The sequence below is a fragment of the Geotrypetes seraphini genome, chromosome 13, assembly GCF_902459505.1.
Source record: "Geotrypetes seraphini chromosome 13, aGeoSer1.1, whole genome shotgun sequence".
NCBI classification, from domain to species: domain Eukaryota; kingdom Metazoa; phylum Chordata; class Amphibia; order Gymnophiona; family Dermophiidae; genus Geotrypetes; species Geotrypetes seraphini.
Window position 1 is genome coordinate 42,788,257 of NC_047096.1, and position 19,747 is coordinate 42,808,003.

General features: G+C 39.5%; 1 protein-coding gene across 1 annotated transcript in view; it reads right to left on the bottom strand.

The window, feature by feature from the left end:
* Positions 1–19,747, bottom strand: part of LOC117347237 (neurotrimin-like) — a 751,522-nt gene that overhangs the window by 46,003 nt on the left and 685,772 nt on the right. Inside the window, exons 4-6 of the mRNA XM_033917886.1 lie at positions 8,130–8,264; positions 5,313–5,433; positions 3,830–3,981 (exon numbers count right to left, since the gene is read on the bottom strand). Coding sequence (XP_033773777.1) covers positions 3,830–3,981; positions 5,313–5,433; positions 8,130–8,264 — 408 coding nt within the window. The remainder of the gene's footprint in view (positions 1–3,829; positions 3,982–5,312; positions 5,434–8,129; positions 8,265–19,747) is intronic.

The following is a 19,747-nucleotide window of genomic DNA, read 5'->3' on the forward strand; positions in this document are numbered from 1 at the left end:
AAGGTTGATAGCTATAGTATGCGTTGGGATCTGTGAATGGTCTATACGGTTTGGTTAGATCATTTGAAAAATTTCTTGTATAGTATGGTTTTCAGTTCTTTCCTGAATGTTTTGTAGTCGGGTGTCGTGGTCAGCAGATTTGAGAAGTGGTGGTCTATTTTTGTTGCTCTGGTGGCTAGTGGACTGTCAAATATTTTTTGGTTTGCATGCCTTTGATTGGGGGGTGGGTAAAGTGTGCTTGAGTTCTCCTTGGTCTGGATGTGTTTTTCCTGATTAGGTGATTGTTCAGATAGTTTGGACCATTTCCATTAGGGCTTGGAATAGGATGCTGTAGGATTTGTGTTGTATGCGTGCTTGTACTGGGAGCCAGTGTGAGTCTTGTAAAGCTGAGGTAATGTGGTTGTATTTTTTCAGCGAGTATATTAGTCTTAGGGCTGTATTTTGGACTGTTTGTATATGTTTTAGCATGTTGGCAGGGCATTACAGGTCCTAGGATTAGCGCTTATACTATGAGTCTGAATTGTTCATTGTGGAAGTATTTTCGGACTTGTCTTAAGTTGCGCATGGTTGCGAATGCCTTCTGAACCGTTTCGCTGATTTGAAGTTGCATGGTGCAGCCTTTGTCTATCATTATTCCCAGCAGTTTTAGGTTGGGTTGTAAGGGATATGTGATGGAGTTTATTTCTAAGTTTGTTATGGTTGGGGTTTTGATTCTTTCTAGAAGTAAGAATTTGGTTTTGTCTTGGTTCAGTTTTAATTTGTGGTCTCTCATCCATTTTGACAGTGTTTCTAGTGCAATGTTCGTTATGTTGGGAGTGGTTTGGTCGAAAGACAGGAGGATGGTGATATCGTCTGCGTAGCTGTATGACGTTATGCCTTGTTTATCTAAGCCCTTAACAGCCCTTAAGGGAGGAAGCTGTGGTCACTGCTTAAGAGTGACACCTAGTTTAACTGTATAATGCTGCTGAAAATCAGCTTGACCACAATCTGTTCAATGCCAGGGCAGTCTGGGGGCGGAGTCAGGATGGTTCTGAGACCTACCTGATTAGCAGCAGTATTATGCCCAATTACCAGGTAAGTGCCCAGATAAGGGCTGTTTAAACTTTATTCAGGCAGTTACTGAACATAAACCAGTACCCAGAAAATTCCTGGTGACCTGACAACACCTGGCAATTCAGCACCAGAATCCAGATAATATCCATTGCTAACTATCTGGGTATATAAAGCCCACAGTGGCCAGTATTAAAAAAATAATAATAATTGGCTACCGTGGACTAAGTATTGAGAAGACAGATCCAATCTTATACAAAGGAAGAATATGTACAAGATTTCCGAGTTCACAAAGAATGAAAATCCAAAAACATTTCTTCAGGCAATGCTGTAGTTAAAGGCTGAAACCATTGGTTTTGATTTTGACTGAGATTTAATCCACGGTCAGAATCCACAGATTAGTTCTGGCTGGAACCAGAACGGAAACCAAAAATGTGGCTCACTCCCATCACCACTGCCCCTCCCCCATCCAAGCCAATATCCCCACCTCAGAGAGAAAATCCAGGCTGACTACCAACCAGTGGCATAGTGAGGGTGAGAGGTGCCCCGGGGCGGTGCCACCCCTCCCTCACCCTCTTCTATGCCCCCCACCCCATCTGTTCCTTCCCTGCCCCCTTATGACACATGTGCCTGTGCCCCTACCCTTTCCCCTGTACTTATTTAATATGCAGGGTGCAAGCAGCAACCCCAAGCTGCTGCTCACACCAGCGTCGGCTCTTTCTCTGATGTTGCTTCCTAGGTGCGGGTCCAGGAATTGACATCAGAGGAAGAGCTGATGCTGGCGGGAGTGGCAGGTTAGGGTTGCTGCTCAAACTCTGAACATAAAAGAGGTATGGCGGAAAGGAAGGGGCAAGCGTGCATGGTCATGGGAAGGGCGGGGAAGGTGGAGAGGAGGATGGGTGCCAGCACCCCTACCAAGACGGCACCTGGAGCGGACTGCCCCCCCCTACTCCCCCTTACTAAGCCACTGCCACAAACTTCATCCGCCCTCCCACTCTCAATCCCTGTCAACCCTCACCAGGCAATCTGATGCATTGCTATGCCACAAGACAACAGAAGATGAATCAGCCGCGTCAGCCGTTCTCGGGGGAAGTGGCAGGGATCAGGCAGCCAGCCAGCCAACCTTGTGTGCTGCTTTCAGTGAGGGAAGATGCTACATCCAGTGAAGGAGGGCGCCAGAAGTAAAAAAAAGGTATGTGCGGGGAACGCGGGGGGAGGACCAGCCTTGCCTGCTGAATTAAAAATAGGGAAAGAGGAGGGAGAGGCCAGGGTCTGCCTGCTGTCTGGGGGGGGAGAGGCCTGCCTGCCTACCTACCCGCCATGTACCTACCTGCCTGCCTGCCCTATCCCCACCTAACACTAGACCACCAGAGGGTGGACAGGGTACAGAGCTTGGCAAGGAGTATGGGGTTGGGTGCAGAGCCTGGTAGGGAGAATTTGTTTCAGAATGTTTTTATTTCTTATATTCCTGCTCTAAATCTAGGTCCTGCTCTAAATATAGGGTGCGTCTTATGGTCAGGTGCGTCTAATGGAGCGAAAAACACGGTATTTTGTAATGAAGCATACATTATTCTCAACCTCTAGACAGTAATTTTCAAATACTGCTTTCAAAAGCTTTGTATGTGTTTTCTTTTCAAAATTCTGGCCATATTTGTTAATCTTTTATTGTGTCGTGTATGTTTGTTTCCTGTAAATGAGTTATGAAGAATATTACTGTCTTGTTATCGTTTATGAAATGATTTGTTTTATGTTTTTTTGTAGTTTGTGACATTGTTTTAATTATGCATGTTAGATTGTAACTCGCTCAGAATTGTTGGATGGTTGCGAGTAATAAAGTTTAAAAAATACATAAATAATATACAATGAGAGCACAAAATAGTTGCATACTTGACAATTACATTGAAGCAGATCTTACATAAGCACTCCAAGATGTATGCTAGATTTCATTCTGAAGTTCATGTGCATACTTATTTTTTGCCTGCCCTATCCTTTTGGCATGGTTAAATGTATCTACACTGCCACTTCCAGAGAAAGGAAAATGGTAAAACCAGAGGGCATAATTTGAGGTTGAGGGGTAGTAAACTCAAGAGTAATGTTAGGAAATTTTTCTTTACGGAGAGGGTGGTTGATGCCTGGAATGCGTTCCCGAGGCAGGTGGTGAAGAGGAAAACAGTGACAGAGTTCAAACAAGCGTGGGATGAACACAGAGGATCTCAAATCAGAAAATAATGGGTATATACTGAAGGAACTAAGGCCAGTACTGGGCAGACTTGCATGGTCTGTGTCTCATATATGGCCACTCAGTTGAGGACAGGCTGGGGAAGGCTTCGATGGCTGGGATAGTTTAGAAGGGCTGGAGTGAGTTTTGACAGAGACTCCAGTAGCTAGAACCTAAGCATACTATCGGGAAGAGTTCTGTGTTTCTGGCCCAGAAATATCTTCAAAAAATTACCATTTTAAATTAAATGAATAATTTATGGAGCATGTATTATTGGGCAGACTGGATGGACCATTCGGGTCTTTACACTGCCACTCTGTGCATATTCATTCTTACATTTTCATAGGTGGCCATTTTCAAAGACCATTTTGTTTTTTATCTGTATGAATATATTTGCCCAATTTTTGAAAATTTGATCAGTAGTGTTCTCCCTAAAATATATATTTCACCCTTATAGAATTTATTGAGCATCTCTTATTACCATGGAGCACAATATGGTAACTAAATAGGACATTTGCATATTACCACTGCAAGGTCCCCATTCTTAGCTCTCCTACTTACCATACAGAATGACGCTGGCATTAGTATGACCCATCTTGTTGATGGCCACACAAGTGTAGTTGCCATAATCTTGTTCAGACACATTGAAAAAGGTTAGTCTTGAGAAAGTGTCCTTCTTTTCCACACTCAACCCCTTATTCTCGTCAGTCAGCCTGTGGTGAAAGAGACATTGAGAAGACGTTAGACTTCAGTGAGAACCTGCTGGGTGCTGACAACTGATGTTATAACTGCATGGCTTCACTCCAGGTATTACTGTAGACCAAGCCTATGATGCATTAGCAAAACGGATAATATGGAAGTTTCAGTCCTTGAATGACAGGGGAGATGCCAAGATTGAGATGTGTTGGCACTATAGGTCTGAGGGGCAGCCCAGTACTGGAACAGTAAGAGGTGCTCAGGTATGTTGGCAAAAGATGTGAACATAAGAGCATAAGCAGACTGAAGGTCCATCAAGCCCAACATTCTGTTTCCAACCGTGGCCAATCCAGATCAGAAGTACCTGGCAAGCTTCCAAAAGAGTAAAACAGATTTTAAGCAGTGCATTTCCCCAAGTCCATCTTCATAATGGCTTATGGACATTTCCTTTAGGAAATTATCCAAACCTTTTTTTTTTTTTTTAACCTGCTAAGGTAACTACTTTTACCACATTCTCTGGCACCAAATCCCAGAGTTTAATTACATGCTGAGTGAAGAAATATTTCCAAGATTTGTTTTAAATTACTACTCAGAGAAGTGCTTCTGTTAGGAAGAAATAAATCTTCAATTTTCACCTCAAAAGTAATCAGTTTACAAATTCCACTAGCAAATAGGTTCAAATTGAATAGAATATTAAACTTTTTCCTGACACAGTACAATGGAGCACTATAGTTATATAGATACTGATATGATTTTAGTAGAGCTAGAATTTCCTTTTATTAGATTACTACAGGTTAGAAATCTGCACACACTGGCAGACCAAAATATTTAAGATGAACACAGTGTTTAGGAATTCAAACCTGCCCTGCCTAAGGTTACCATATGGCTCCAGAAAAAGGAAGATGGGTTGAGACATCCGTGTTTTACTTCCATTGAAAGCAATGGAAGTAAGGAGCCAGAAAGCATAGGAAGTCTCAATCTGTCCTCCTTTTTCTGGAGCCATATGGAAATCCTAGACCTGCCCAAACTGATGAGTTATATTTCTTTCATTATGTCTATGGTAGGACTAGCCAAATTACGCAGTAGCACTGCAATGTTCATGGCTCTTGAAACAGGAAGGTGCTTCAATAGGACTCAACAGTGGCACCTTCTGGCCATGATAACTGTGCACATGAAACACACTCGGAGGGAAACTGCAATCTAGGCTCCCAAGAGCTATTGCTGCATTGGTGGCTAGAATGTAGCAAAGAAGGGCTTAGCTGAATCCTCTGATCGTGTAGGAAACCTGAAAGATCAGGAGAAAACTGCTCAGCCAACAAAAATAATATTATGAAGTATGCTTGCTTACCTTTTGTCTTCCTTGTACCAATAAAAGTCAGCAGAAGGGACTGCTGAGACATTGCACTGCAGAATCCCCTTCTGTCCTAATGTGACCCCTGTGTTCTTAGCATCTGAAATGTACGGTGGGTCTGCAGGAACAAAACAACCTCATTAAAACGCAGCAGCAAGTTTTTGTCCTGCCATGCAGAGTACCCAAGTTTGAATCCTAGATGCAGTTTTTGCTCCATGAGCTGAGGTGCTACTTTTATAGAGGTTTAGGAGTAACTCAATAGTACCACCTACTGGCTGAAAATAGGAGTGCATGGCATTATTGGTCTTAAAAGCCTGCAGGAGCAAAAATAAGGAAACTGCTGGTTCAAAAATCTACTGTCTACTATCTTTCTATTCTGTATAAAAATAACATCCTTTCCCTATGATGCAATAATGTAAGCTCAGCACCATCATAGGTTGATGTTAGATTTAGAGGAAGAATGTCTGAAGCCCATGCTGGAATAAAGGGCCAGAGCAGACTTTAGGAGGTTAGCAGGCAGCATGTATTCTCATGTGATGTTTAGAGTAGGGTGGGAAGAACAGAGAATACTGCTGGAAGACAGAGGATGCCTCTTGGAAGGTACATGTAGAAAAGGAAGGGCAGAAAATACTCTAGTTGGTCACCAGTTAAATCAAAAGAACAAATTCCTGCATCACTTCCTTAAAAGGTCTTTCTTGTTTCCATAACATCTGCCATAGAGTCATGAGCTATCTACAGTACAGCTATATTTACCTAGTGCTAGAAATTCAGTTGTAAAAAGCTATAAAAAAAACCCAAAACAGTATGTGTCTCAGTCAGCAGTGAGACATTGCTAAATCATTCATAGTAAAATATACAACTCAATGTCCTGTATTTTCAATTCTCAAATTTTCTTCTATGTTATTCAGGCTTCAGACATGCCATTTGGTCACCACTCATTCTTCATGGATGCCAAATATTTCTTTATGGCTATGGCTTCTTCACTAGCCCCCCTATATATTTATTTTTCATATTTTTTATTCATTATTTCTTATTTTATCAACCCTTGAAGTGGTATGCACTAATATCAATAACTTAATTTTTTTATTAAAAACTTATCTTAAGTATTTCTTTCTGAATGTTTCTCTTATCATGTCGGGAAGGGATCTTTCACATCGACATGCTTCGCCGTTAGGCTGCTTCAAGAAAAGTCCCCTAAAAGGAGAAAGTTGGTAATTCTACACTATCCCGTTTCTATGATATGACTCACAATTATATAAAATTTACTTGCCTTTGTATATACTTGGAGAAGGGGTAAGCGTTTAACTAGTATTTTAATGTCCTACTCCTTAAGAGAAAGTATATACAAAGGTAAGTAAATACTTAAGATAAGTTTTTAATAAAAAGATTAAGTTATTGATATTAGTGCGTACCACTTCAAGGATTGATAAAATAAGAAATAATGAATAAAAAATATGAAAAATAAATATATAGGGGGGCTAGTAAGGATGCCATAACCATAAAGAAATATTTGGCAGCCATGAAGAATGAGTGGTGACCAAATGGCATGTCTGAAGCCCGAATAACATAGAAGAAAATTTGAGAATTGAAAATACAGGACATTGAGTTGTATATTTTACTATATATATAAAAAAAGCATATAATCTGAAGTAACATATTGCTGTGGACAGAAAGTGACATGGTACCCGATCACTGCAGTAACAGGCTTGCATAGCACTTTAGAAGTAAGAAGTGACATATAGTTGCAAGTGGAAAGAGTCTAAGCACAATTCACAAAACTCTGCAATAGCACAGCATCAAGATTTACATGGTATTTGCAGTGGGATACTAAGAAGGTGTACTGTATACAGTATACATGGATTCAATTATGTTTTAATATGAGGGTGATTCTAAACTGGAACACATTTTTGAACACTTTGGCTTTTTCTATAGCATTTAAAGAAAAATACAACCAAAAAGTAGACAGATGCTTTTCTCTTATCCTCTTTCCCCAGACATGCTGAAACAGAGGAACTGCAGACAGCAGAGTCAAGAGATGTAGAAAAAAATAAAAAGATCAGTGGAAAAGAAGAATAGAAAGATAAACAGATCATGAAGTCTCTTCATACATGTATGTATTTGTATTTAGCTAGATAGGTAGTGGAGGAGTGGCCTAGTTGTTAGAGTATACCGCCTCAACACCCTGAGGTTGTGAGTTCAATTCCCACTGCAGCTCTTTGTAACTCAGAGCAAGTCACTTAACACTTAATTGCCCCAAGTATCTTGATTGTAACCACACAGAAAGATAGTATATCAAATGCCATCCCCTTCATGCAAATATCTATAGACTAGGCCAGTGGTCTCAAACTCAAACCCTTTGCAGGGCCACATTATGGATTTGTCGATACTTGGAGGACCTCAGAAAAAACAGTTAATGTCTTATTAAAGAAATGACAATTTTGCATGAGGTAAAACTCTTTATAGTTTATAAATCTTTCCTTTTGGCTAAGTCTTAATAATAATATTGTAATTTATAGCTAAAGAGACATATGATCAAGAAACTTTTATTTTACTTTTATGATTATGATAAAACATACTGAGGGCTTCAAAATAGTACCTGGTGGGCCGCATGTGGCCCCCGGGCTACGAGTTTGAGACTACTGGATTAGGCAGAGAAAGACTACAGAAAATATAGGAAATAATTCACTGCTCTATATAGATCCCATGTTGATGACTGTACATTTATTTTCAATGTCTGACAATGCTTACAAGGGCTCTGTTCCACCCTTTCCATTCCTTCTGATGCATCAAAAACAACCAGAAAGGGGTACTTACAATTCACAGTAACTTTTACTCTTCGGACATCCGGAGCTGCTACCTCATTGGAGGCACTGCACTCATACTGACCAGACTGTTCACGGGTGATGCCTGTAATCTCTAGGTATTCATCTTCACTCATATACCCTTCAGCTGCATAGAATCAGAAAAAAAAGCAGTAGCTTGTCACTTAAATGTACACACAGAAACACATCAACACACTATGCTCCAGATTTATTTTAGGTTGTGATATCTTTTATAATACTAGAAACATAGAAACATGATGGCAGATAAAGGCCAAATTGGCCATCCAGTCTGCCCATCCTTAGTAACCATTATTTCTTCCTCTCTCCAAGAGATCCCACATGACTATCCCAGGCTTTCTTGAAATCAGACACAGTCTCTGTCTCCATCACCTCTATCGGGAGACTGTTCCAAGCATCTACCACCCTTTCTGTAAAAAAAGTGTTTCCTTAGATTACTAAACTAAACTAAACTAAGCCTTAAGTTTATATACCGCATCATCTCCACGGAAGTGGAGCTTGACACTGTTTACAAAACTTAAAAATATAAGAAGAGAGAGGAGAAAGATTTACAAGAGCATATGAATAGAGGGGATGTAAACAGGAGAAGAAATGTTATATGTTAGAAAAAAGCCAGGTTTTCAGTTGTTTTCGGAATAGTTGGAGGGAGCCCAGGTTCCGCAGCGGGATAGTGAGATCGTTCCAAAGGCCAGTGATTTTGGAGAGGAGGGATTTTCCCAATTTGCCTGCGTGGAGGATGCCGTGTAGAGAGGGGAAGGATAGTTTATGTCTGTGGGCGGATCTGGTGGTAGCAGGCGTCGAGGCGATGAAGGATAGAGGGATTAGGGGGCGGAAGGATGCCGTGAATGATCTTGAAAGCCAGGCAGGAGCATTTGAAATGAATTCTGGAAAGTACTGGGAGCCAGTGAAGATTGGTAAGTAGTGGGGAGACGTGATCAAATTTGCGTTTTGCAAAAATCAGCTTGGCTGCAGTATTTTGGATAAGCTGGAGTCTGCGAAGACGGATTGTACAAGGACGGTGAAATGTTTTTGGTGAAAGTAGGATCTTACTTTCCTCAGCATGTGGAGGCTGAAAAAACATGATTTTGCCAAGAAATTCAGGTGATCGTTGAGGGAGAGGGAAGAATCGATAATGATGCCAAGGACCTTGCTTGAGAACTCAAGGTGCAGAGCAGGGCCTGTGGGTAGTGTGAAGAGGGTGGGCTCCTGATCCTATCACCTCTTAACTTCATCCTATGCCCTCTCATTCCAGAGCTTCCTTTCAAATGAAAGAGACTCGACTCATGCACATTTACACCACGTAGGTATTTAAAAACCTCTATTATATCTCCCCTCTCCTGCCTATCCTCCAAAGTATACAGACTGAGATCTTTAAGTCTGTCCCCATATGCCTTATGATGAAGACCACACACCATTTTAGCAGCCTTCCTCTGGACCAACTCCATCCTTTTTATATCTTTTTGAAAGTGTGGCCTCCAGAATTGTACACAATATTCTAAATGAGGTCCCACCCGAGTCTTATACAGGAGCATCAATACCTCCTTTTTCCTACTGGCCATACCACTTCCTATGCACCCTAGCATCCTTCTAGCTTTCATGTCACCTTTTCAACCTGTTTGGCCACCTTAAGATCATCACATACAATCGCATCCAAGTCCTGCTCTTCTGTCGTGCACGTAAGTTCTTTACCCCCCTAAATTGTACCACTCCTTTGGGTTTTTGCAGTCCAAATACATGACCTTGCATTTCTTTGCATTAAATTTTAGCTGCCAGATTTCAGTCCATTCTTTAAGCTTCATTAGGTCTTTCTTCATGTTATTCACACCATCTGGGGTATCTACTCTATTGCAGATTTTGGTATCATCTGCAAAGAGGCAAATCTTACCTGACAGCCCTGCAGCAATATTGTATATAAAAATGTTAAAAAGAATAGGCCCAAGAACAGAACTTTGAGGCACACCACTGGTAACATCCCTTTCTTCAGAGTTATCTCCATTGATCACTACCCTCTGTCGCCTTCCACTCAACCAGTTCTTGACCCAGCCTGTCACTTTGGAACCCATCCGAGGGTACTCAGTTTATTTATTAGATGTCTGTGTTGAACACTGTCAAAGGCTTTGCTAAAATCTAAATACACCACATCTAGCACACGCCCCCTATCCAATTCTCCAGTCACCCAGTCAAAGAAATTGAGTGACCAGAGAATTGGATAGAAGGAATGCGCTAGATGTGGTGTATTTAGATTTTAGCAAAGCCTTTAACTGTGTTCCACACAGAAGTCTAATAAATAAACTGAGAGCCCTCAGGATGGGTCCCAAAGTGCACTTGGTCTGGATCCCAAAGTGACGGACTGGGTCACTAACTATTCCTTGCATTTCAATACCCAGACAAGTTTACAAGATATCTGTAATGAATATGTACTGGGTTTACAAAGTACTTCATAGAGATTTCCTGAAGATTTTCTGAAAATCTAATTGGCTATGGGGTTAATACAATTAACTGGAATTCATATAAGAATTATCCAGATATGACAATAGTGGATTAGTTTCCCATATCACATATGTTTCCTCTCCAAAATGGCCTCTTTGGGATCTCAAAAGGCCATATATTACATCATATATGGATAAGTTTTGTGTTGGTCCGATAAAAGATGTCAAAAGTTGCAAAGAACACAGTTATTTCCAGAACCAATATGACTTTTAGAACTGCATGCTGGCAAAGAAACAATCATATTACTGTACTACCTCAGTTCAGCAAATGGTGTCTAAGTCATCCTGTTTGACCTTGAGGTAAACCTTCCTAACAGACCCTAGGAAGAACTTGAGGACATCATAAGTATCTATGCCGGCTTTATCAGATAATTTCCAGCAAAACTTCTATAATTACAGTGTAGTTCTTCCCTGAGCCTGGTGTCACACTTAATATTCATATTAATTTTAAATGAAAGTCCTTGCAACATATGTGTGGCAATTGGTGTTATATTTTAATTAGACTTGCCCTACACCATCTGAAATTAATAATAACAGTGTAATTTTTAAATCAACAGTGTTGCTGAAATAGAAAGCAAACTAATGCGGAACATTTCCTATTGAATTGAACACCATTCCTAGACACCATGAGCTTCGGTCTTGTAATGAGTGTTAGCACTAGAAATGTCACCCATTGGCTATTAATGATGGTGAGAGTATTTACCGATTAGGGCTGGTTGTCACTGCCAGACAGAACATTTGAGTTAGATCAAAGTGGCACAACAAGCGAAAGTGACTACAGATCATGACTGAGAGGTTACCTACTACATAAGTCAAAGCTGTCTTAGAGATGGAGGCTTCTACAACCCTTGGTGTACAAGTGTCTCTGCTAGTCTTTAGACTTAAGCCTTAGCCAACGTTGCTGTTGCTTGTTTATTTGGGACTTCATCATGTCTCATCTTATTATATGTGTGAATGTTTGTACAACTGCATTCAATGCACACTTGCACCCTAATTATTGTCATCTGAGACTCAAAAAAACAAGGACTCACATTTTCTTGGTCACAGGCCTAAGGAACAGAATAGTTTGCCTTTGAAGTTGAGGCAGCATAAAAATGTAGCCAATTTTAAATTGATGCTAAAATGTTACTTGCTTGCTCAAGCCTATGATTTGTCGTAAAGGTGCCCACTGTTTTTTTGAAATGTTCTTTTGGACTGATGTGATTGTGCCTGATGGATTATGATGTATATATTTTAATTATGTACGTTATCTCATTCCTCGCCTTGGACAAAAGCAGGTTATAAATACATTTTCAATTCAACACAATAGAATACAATACCTGCTGTCTTTCCAGCACTATGTATATTTATTAGCATACATGTGGTTTGTTAGTGTAAACAAAACAAAACAAAATCTTAAGTTTATATACTGCATCCTCTCCTCGGCACGGTTTACAGGAACTTTAATATAAGGAAGGAAAAACATAATAAGAATTAGCGATTATAAAGAGGGTAGCGAGATTCACATACTTTAAAAAATTTAGGAGCCCTACTACTAAAGATCGCTAAGCACTTAGGCCCTGATTCTATAAACGGTGCTGGTATCAGTCGCCACCTAAAATGGCTGCCGATCGTGTGTCAATCATGCATCGGCACCATTTATAGAATCACGGCTGATTTTAAAACAGGTGCCTTAAATGTTTGCCATCATTTTACAGGCCTACATTTAAGGCATCTGTCTTTTGCCTATGGAAGCGCCTAGGCCACTTTAAGGCCACTTTAAGGCCACTTCCGGCATAAACCATGCGCAGCGCAGTCCAGTCTCAGGCATTCTGTAGGCACAAGACAGGCACCTTCAATGTAGGCGCCTTTTGCAGCATCAATTAAAAAAACAACAACATGCAACCCCGTTGGTTAGTTAGACAGCGATAGGATGCTTACCGCCGCCTATCTTTGGGATGCTGTTACTAGAATATGGGCCTTAGGACTGAATTCTGTAAATAGTCGGTGACAAATAAATGCACACTAAGAACTGTTCTATAAGAGGAAGGAGTGGTCTAGTGGTTAGAACTACAGCCTCAGCACCCTGAGGTTGTGGGTTCAAACCCCGTGCTGTTCCTTGTGACCCTGGGCAAGTCATTCAATCCTCCATTGCCCCAGGTACATTAGACAAATTGTGTGCCCACTGGGAAAGATAGGGAAAGTGCTTGAGTACCTGATTGTAAACCGCTTAGATAACCTTGATAGGTGGTATATAAATACCTAAAGAAAGAAAATGGCTCTCCGAGTTGGGTGCTATTTATAAGACAGTGCTTAGTGCTGGGATCCACATTCAGTTTTGGCAAAGGATTTACACCAACTGAACCTAAATTAGGTGCAGATTCCCTGAACTCTGTAACACTATGCACAGATCCTCAAACTGCCCCTGACAGACCCATGCTCAAGCGCTTTTTTGGAGCCATGTGGAAAAATGTATGTGTGCATCTTTTATAGGACAGTGACTATACAGATGAGCGTGTAAATTCCAGTCATTGTCAATCAGCACCAATAATTGATTGTTAGCAACCAACTATCATCATTAATTGGCTCATTAAACAATTAGAAATAAGCTAGGTTTTCCAATCAATAACCATCAAAGAAAACATCCCTCTCAAAAAGATGGCAATACCTATAAGCCCATATCAAGAGAGAGTAGACTTTACCATAGATAAAATGACATAAAAATAAAAAAGTAAATCATCTACTTATAAAGTATCTATATAATTAACACCTAACAAATCCAAGGCACTAACCGTAGAGATTCCCAAAAAGAAAATTCCTTCCCCTGAAAAGTGATAAGACATTTGGAAGGGTATTTAAGGAAAACAGTTGCACTCAGGGCCACAACTCGAGGATTCAAGGCAAGAAAAGTCTGGATTCTTCAGGGAACATATTTTAAAAAATTATATCCGGCTTATCAACTTTCGCACTGCAAAAGCTCACATCCTTTTTCTAAAATATGCTTTCATTACTAGTGATTTATCACTTTCATGAATAAAAGTAATCAGAAGAGTTGATCTAGTGGTAATAATATCTTGTGAATCTTCCCATAAAAGCTGTTACATCCACATCATGTCACTGATTGATCCACTCCCGGTTGATCATTCTGGAGGAGCTTTCTCTTAAAAAGTAAATAATAGCAATTATGTATGTGGGGCTGCTGTAAAGTTTTCAGAGAATGATGTGGAGCTATGAAACTTACAAGTTATTCAACACTTTACTTGACACTTTTTGTTTCAATGATATGATACTGTGATATTTGGTATGGAAATGAGAGCAGAGTCAGATTTCTGCGAATAATAATAAATTACTACTTATAATGACCGGTGTTGCCATTCAGCAAATTACATATAATTGGAAGGATTGGAGGAGATTAAATTATAACTTCTGGTGGAACTCTTTATGCCATATTTATAAAATGGAAAGGTTTATTGCATTGCAACGGGGATACTTTAAGAAGTTTCAGGATGTGTGGAAACCATTAACAAAGTATTGTAAAGATTAATTTGAAATTGTTTCCCTTATACTTATCGATTTAAGGGGTAGGGAGGGGGGAATTTTATTATTACATGTTTTATATGATAATGGAATATAAGGGTGGGTGGGGTGGGAAAAGGGAAGGGATATGTTTTTATGTAATATATCAATGATTGTTTGTAAGTGATGTAGTTAATGTTAATCTGAATGAATATATTTAACACTTAATGTAATTTTGAAAATGAATAAAGAATATTAAAAAAAAAAAAAATGTCAAGAAAAGTATGGAATAACTTGTTAGTTTCATGGTTCCACATCATTCTCTTCTTGGTTGGACTGAGAACTTTCAGCGGCCCCTCGTATTGTGATGTCATAATGCCTCATTCCACCAATGCCTAAGAGCCAACCTCATTGGTGATGTCACAGTAGATTGGTTTCCCGATACTTGTGCTCATTTACTAGATGCATTTGCCTCATTGAAACAAAAAGTGTGGAATAACTTGTAAGTTTCATGGCTCCACATCATTCTCTTCTTGGTTGGGCTGAGAACTTTTCAGCAGTCTCTTGTACTCAACTGAATAGTTTCAGAATTGGTTAGCCCTAAAATTTTCTTGAGATACTTTATAAAAAAGTATCACAGAGGCTAACAAATAAGTTAAAGGAAAATTGTGCAGGCACAGGTTCCATGATTTGCGAGCATTTTCCATCATTTCCAATTTTAAATGAATAAATTGAGAATCCTTCATAGTAGAGATAGAAGTAGCCCACATAGCAGTAAACTTTACCTGAAAACAAGTAATATAAAATGTAATATAAAAGTAATATAAGGGAAAAAGCCAGGGTTGCTCCTTTTCCAAAGGGTGTCTTAATTATGGGGTGGTTGTTAAAGAAGAACCCTAGTGTGTTCAGATTCTGATGATTACTGGAGATAGTGTGTGCATCAAATTTTACAGGTATTCATATGAGAAAAACTCAGAGTAGGTGCCTTTGTTAGGGAATTATAGAAACCCTACTTCTTACTGATGGTCATAGCCTGGGTCCTAGTGGGGAGACCAAGGGATGTGAGTTTTAGCTTCCATGTTTTGTGGCACCATTCAGTCCCTAAACACATTCTAGCATACAATATACTGTAGACACTCTACCCTGGATTCTATATAGACCACCCAAGTTGGGCTCACAATAATTGGGTACAGCAAAGGCAAGCAAGAGCAAAATCAACATGTCCCCTACTGAAAATTCCCTCAGGCTTTCTGTACCCTTTTCCACTTTCAATAAACATAAGTTTAAAAAAAATCAATAATTGGTATTAATTGTCACTTATTTAGGTTTATGTGCAGATCTTCCCTGTGCCATATTCTATAAAGTGTGGACCTAAATTTTATAGTGTTCAGCTCAAAAGGGGATGTGGTCATGGGAGGGGCATTTCCAGAAAATATGCAGTGTTATGGAATAGGGTCTTTTATGCACCCAGCCATTATTGTAATTCATTATATAAAGGGATCACACAAAGAGAATTAAGACGACTTCAGATCATTCAAAATACCACAATAAAAACTATCACCAATAAGAGGAAATTTAATCATGTCACACCACTCTTAAAGGATGCACACTGGCTGCCTATAAACCATAGAATAACATACAAAATTGCCCTATTAACCTTCAAAGTTCAAATGTCAAAAACACCTTCATTTCTGAGAAGAATACTCACTCCTCATGCTCCATCTAGATCTTTAAGATCCGAAGATAAACATTTGCTCTCAGTTCCTTCCTTAAGAATTATTAACACTCGACGGGATATGATCTTTTCTGTGATGGCTCCCCACATATGGCACTCGCCTGCACACTTGAGAGAAGAAACTAATCTAGGTAGGTTTAAAGGAAATCTTAAATGCTTTCTTTTTAAAGATGCATTTAAATTTTAAAAGCTACAAGGCCACTAATGGGGTCTTTTGCTAAAGCGCGCTGCCAATTTAGTGCGCTTATATTTAGGGGGTGCTAAATGCTAACATGTCCAAAGAATATAATGAAATAATAATCTCTAATATAAAATATGTGTTATGTGAAAAGCTCAGACCCAACAACCCACCTCTAGTGGCTTGCTGTTAGTTAGTTCGGGTTTGGGCGTTCCGTACTTGGTGTCCCCTCCTGAAGAAGCTCCAATTCGTGAAACTCGAGTTGGGGGGTCGAGGGAAATAATAATAATAACAGTTTATATACTGTAGGAACGTGAAGTTCTATGCGGTTTACAAAGGATTAAAAGATGCTACAAATTGATTGAACTTAAGAGGTGAAAGAAAGTGGTTAATAGGTCAAGAGAACCGTCATTGAAGAGAAAGAGTTGTACGGATCAGTTGTCTAGATACAGATATGTTTTTAGGCGCTTAGGAAATGAAAGACAGCATTCATCAAAGTGTTTTATTATTGACCCGGAGTAGTTGTTGAGAAGTCACAGCCGAATCACCGCAAAAGATAAGTAATCAGTGGTGGTTATAGAATGTAAGATTCAACATTATGCGGTGGTATGAGATAGCGAAGAGCTATGATGGTCTCATTTACAACTGCCTCCGTGTGTATCACTAGAGTTGGGTCTGAGCTTTTCATATAACACATATTTTATATTGGAGATTATTATTTCATTATATTATAAAAGGTGATAAGAGATGTGTGATTTATGAGAAGATCACCTGAGTTCATTGAAGTATTTTTCAAATGAAATTGAGTCATAGAATATAATGGACACATTAGCATTTAGCAGGTGCTAAATCGGATAGTGTACCTTAGTAAAAGACCTCCTAAATTAGGTATATTTTAACCTACTGTTATTGCCTTTTATGTTCTACTTTTCTTTACACATTGTAGTTTTTCCCACTTCCCTTTTGCTCCTTTCACCGTTTATTTGCTTGTGTTAAAGTCTTTTAATCCCTCCCCAAATATTCTGTCTGTTACTCCCTTTGTTAAATTTTTTACGTCACATTGAATTTATGATAATGCGTTTTAAGTTTCAAGTCAAGTTTCAAGTTTTTTTGTGACTTTGATGAATCGCTTATTTAGTTTTACTAAGCGAGATACAAAAATTAATAAAATATAAACATATTTTTACACACAATTTAAAATTTAAAATAATGGGGTAGACAATTAGACATACAGACTAATACAATTAATAATAATAATAATAATAATTTATTTTTGTATACCGCCATACCCAGGGAGTTCTAGGCGGCTCACATCAGTTAATCAGAGTTACAAACAATGAAGTCATTGAAATTAACAGATTAGGAAAGTACAATAAAAAGGAGTAAGAGGGCATTCCTGGCCATTAGTGGGTGATGATGAAAGAATTAGAAGTCAAGTGTATTAAGAGTTCAGACTGTGGAATAAGTGTTTTGAGTTGTTTTCTGAAGTCAAGGTAGGCGGGGGTATCGAGAACAATTTGGGCTAGCCATGGGTTCAGTTTAGCCACCTGGAAGGAGAAGGTTCTGTTGAGGAACCTTTTGAAATGGCATAATTTTAGCGAGGGGAAGGCGAACAGGTGAATTCTGCGGGAGCTCTTATTGTTGTAGTTTAAATTGAAGTGTGGGTTGAGGTATCTTGGTGACATACCAAAAACTGTTTTGTAGCAGAAGCATGAGAACTTGAACAGACATACAGACTAACTAATACAGACTAACTATATACAGACTAATACAAAAGTTCAGAGGAGAGACTTATATGGTAAAAAACAAAAGGACGGGGAATCTAAAAAAAGAAAGAAAAGAAAAAGCAAAGGAAAAGAAGAGAAAGAGAAAGAGAAAAAAAAGAGTGCAATTAGAAAAGGAATTTTATATAAAAACCAAATGTATTTTAAAGGTTAAAAGCATCTTTAAAAATTGCTTTTAAAACAGGCCAAGTTGTTTTCCCCTCTTAAATGTTGTGGCATAGCATTCCAAAGCTGTGGCGCCATCACTGAGAATATATCGTGTCGTCGTGTCCTGATAACTTTCAAAGAGGGGATTGTTTGGAGCTTTTGATTTATAGTCCGAAGAGAACGCGAAGTACTGTAAGGGATGAGTCATTTATCAATGAATTGTGGTTTTAAATCACAATTTTATTAAACTTGAAACTTGTGTGCCAGCATTTACACCAAGTTTCAGTAGACGTAAGTGTTGCGCCCAAAGATAGACAAGAGTTCCACACCAAGCTACTAGTCTGCAAAGGGAGCTCTGAATGGCACAGAACATTATTTTAGCACAGTTCTTTCCAGCACTTAACATTAGTTGCCATTTACTGAATTCCCAGACACTTGTTGGACTGGTTTCCTACAACTGGTAGCCCAGTTAAGCAGGAGTACAACCCACAATTCTGAGACAAGACTTCTAAGGGACAGGAAAAAATTCATGCTTATAAGTTACTGCTGAGTGCCCAGAGAAGGAGTGGTGATGCAGTCTGTTGAACACCCAGTTGATTAACAAAAGCGTGAGACTCGACATGTTGTGAGAGTAAAACAGGAATCTGATTAATTCTGCTATGTGGCTCAGGACAGGGGAACATGGGAATCAATGTTAACAAGCTTTGTTGATAGCTATTACCAAGGGAATGGGACAATTCAGCATGGCCAATTCAGCACAGCTGTTTCATCTCTTAATATTAAGACGCCCTCTCAAAGTCAACCTTGTACCCCAGAAGTCTTCCTTCCGAGCAACTTTCAGGTCCAATATAAAAGGAAACCTTATGGTGCGCCTGATCGATCTGTGATGATGCCCCATTCTCTTTCAGACCTTGAAGTTACCAGATGATACGAAGGCAGGAGAAGAAGACCGCAAGTGGGTGAAGGGAAGGGAAAGAAAAGAGGCACCGTGGGGGGGAGGGGGGGGAGAGGAGGGATGAGGGGAGCTAGGCCCCCTCTTTCAAATCTTGAAGTCACCAGATGATGCGGAGGCAGGAGAAGGGTGGGTGGGTGAAGAGAAAGGAAATAACGTAGCACTAGTGGGGGGTAAGGGAGGGCTATGCCCCCCTCTTTCAAACCTTGAAGTCACCAGATGATGCGGATACTCCACACTGAACCATCCGCTCCTGGGTGACTGTCGGCTTCCCCTCCCCCTCCACCCATCTCAGTTTAGAAAGCTGCTCTATCTCCTATTTAACCATCATTTCTGGCTAGTTAAATAGTGATGAATATTGGCTATATTGTGATTTTCAGACTGTTTCAAGATTTAGATTTCTAGAATGGATCGTGTCTGATGTATAGTGAATATATTGTATGATTTGTTATGCTGGGACTGGGAAAGATAAATTTTCCAGAAACCTAAAGGCCTTGACTTTTCACCCTGCAAGGAAAGGAGCCTAGGAAACATGAGTTATTTGATGGCTGCAGAGCTCCCTCAAGAGCTACTATGTTGAACAGAAAATGGAAGGAGAAGCTGCATATGCTATTTCATGAGATGAACTATAAAAACTTGAACTATGGTAACTGATGATTTTGACAACAAGATAGCAGTATTATAAATGATGATCCTATTATATCAAAGACCAACACAAGGAACACTTGAAGTAAGGTGACAAGATAACAAAAGATCACAGTGCATTAATTAAAATATTTTGATATATCACTGGAGAGAGTGCTACTAAAAAA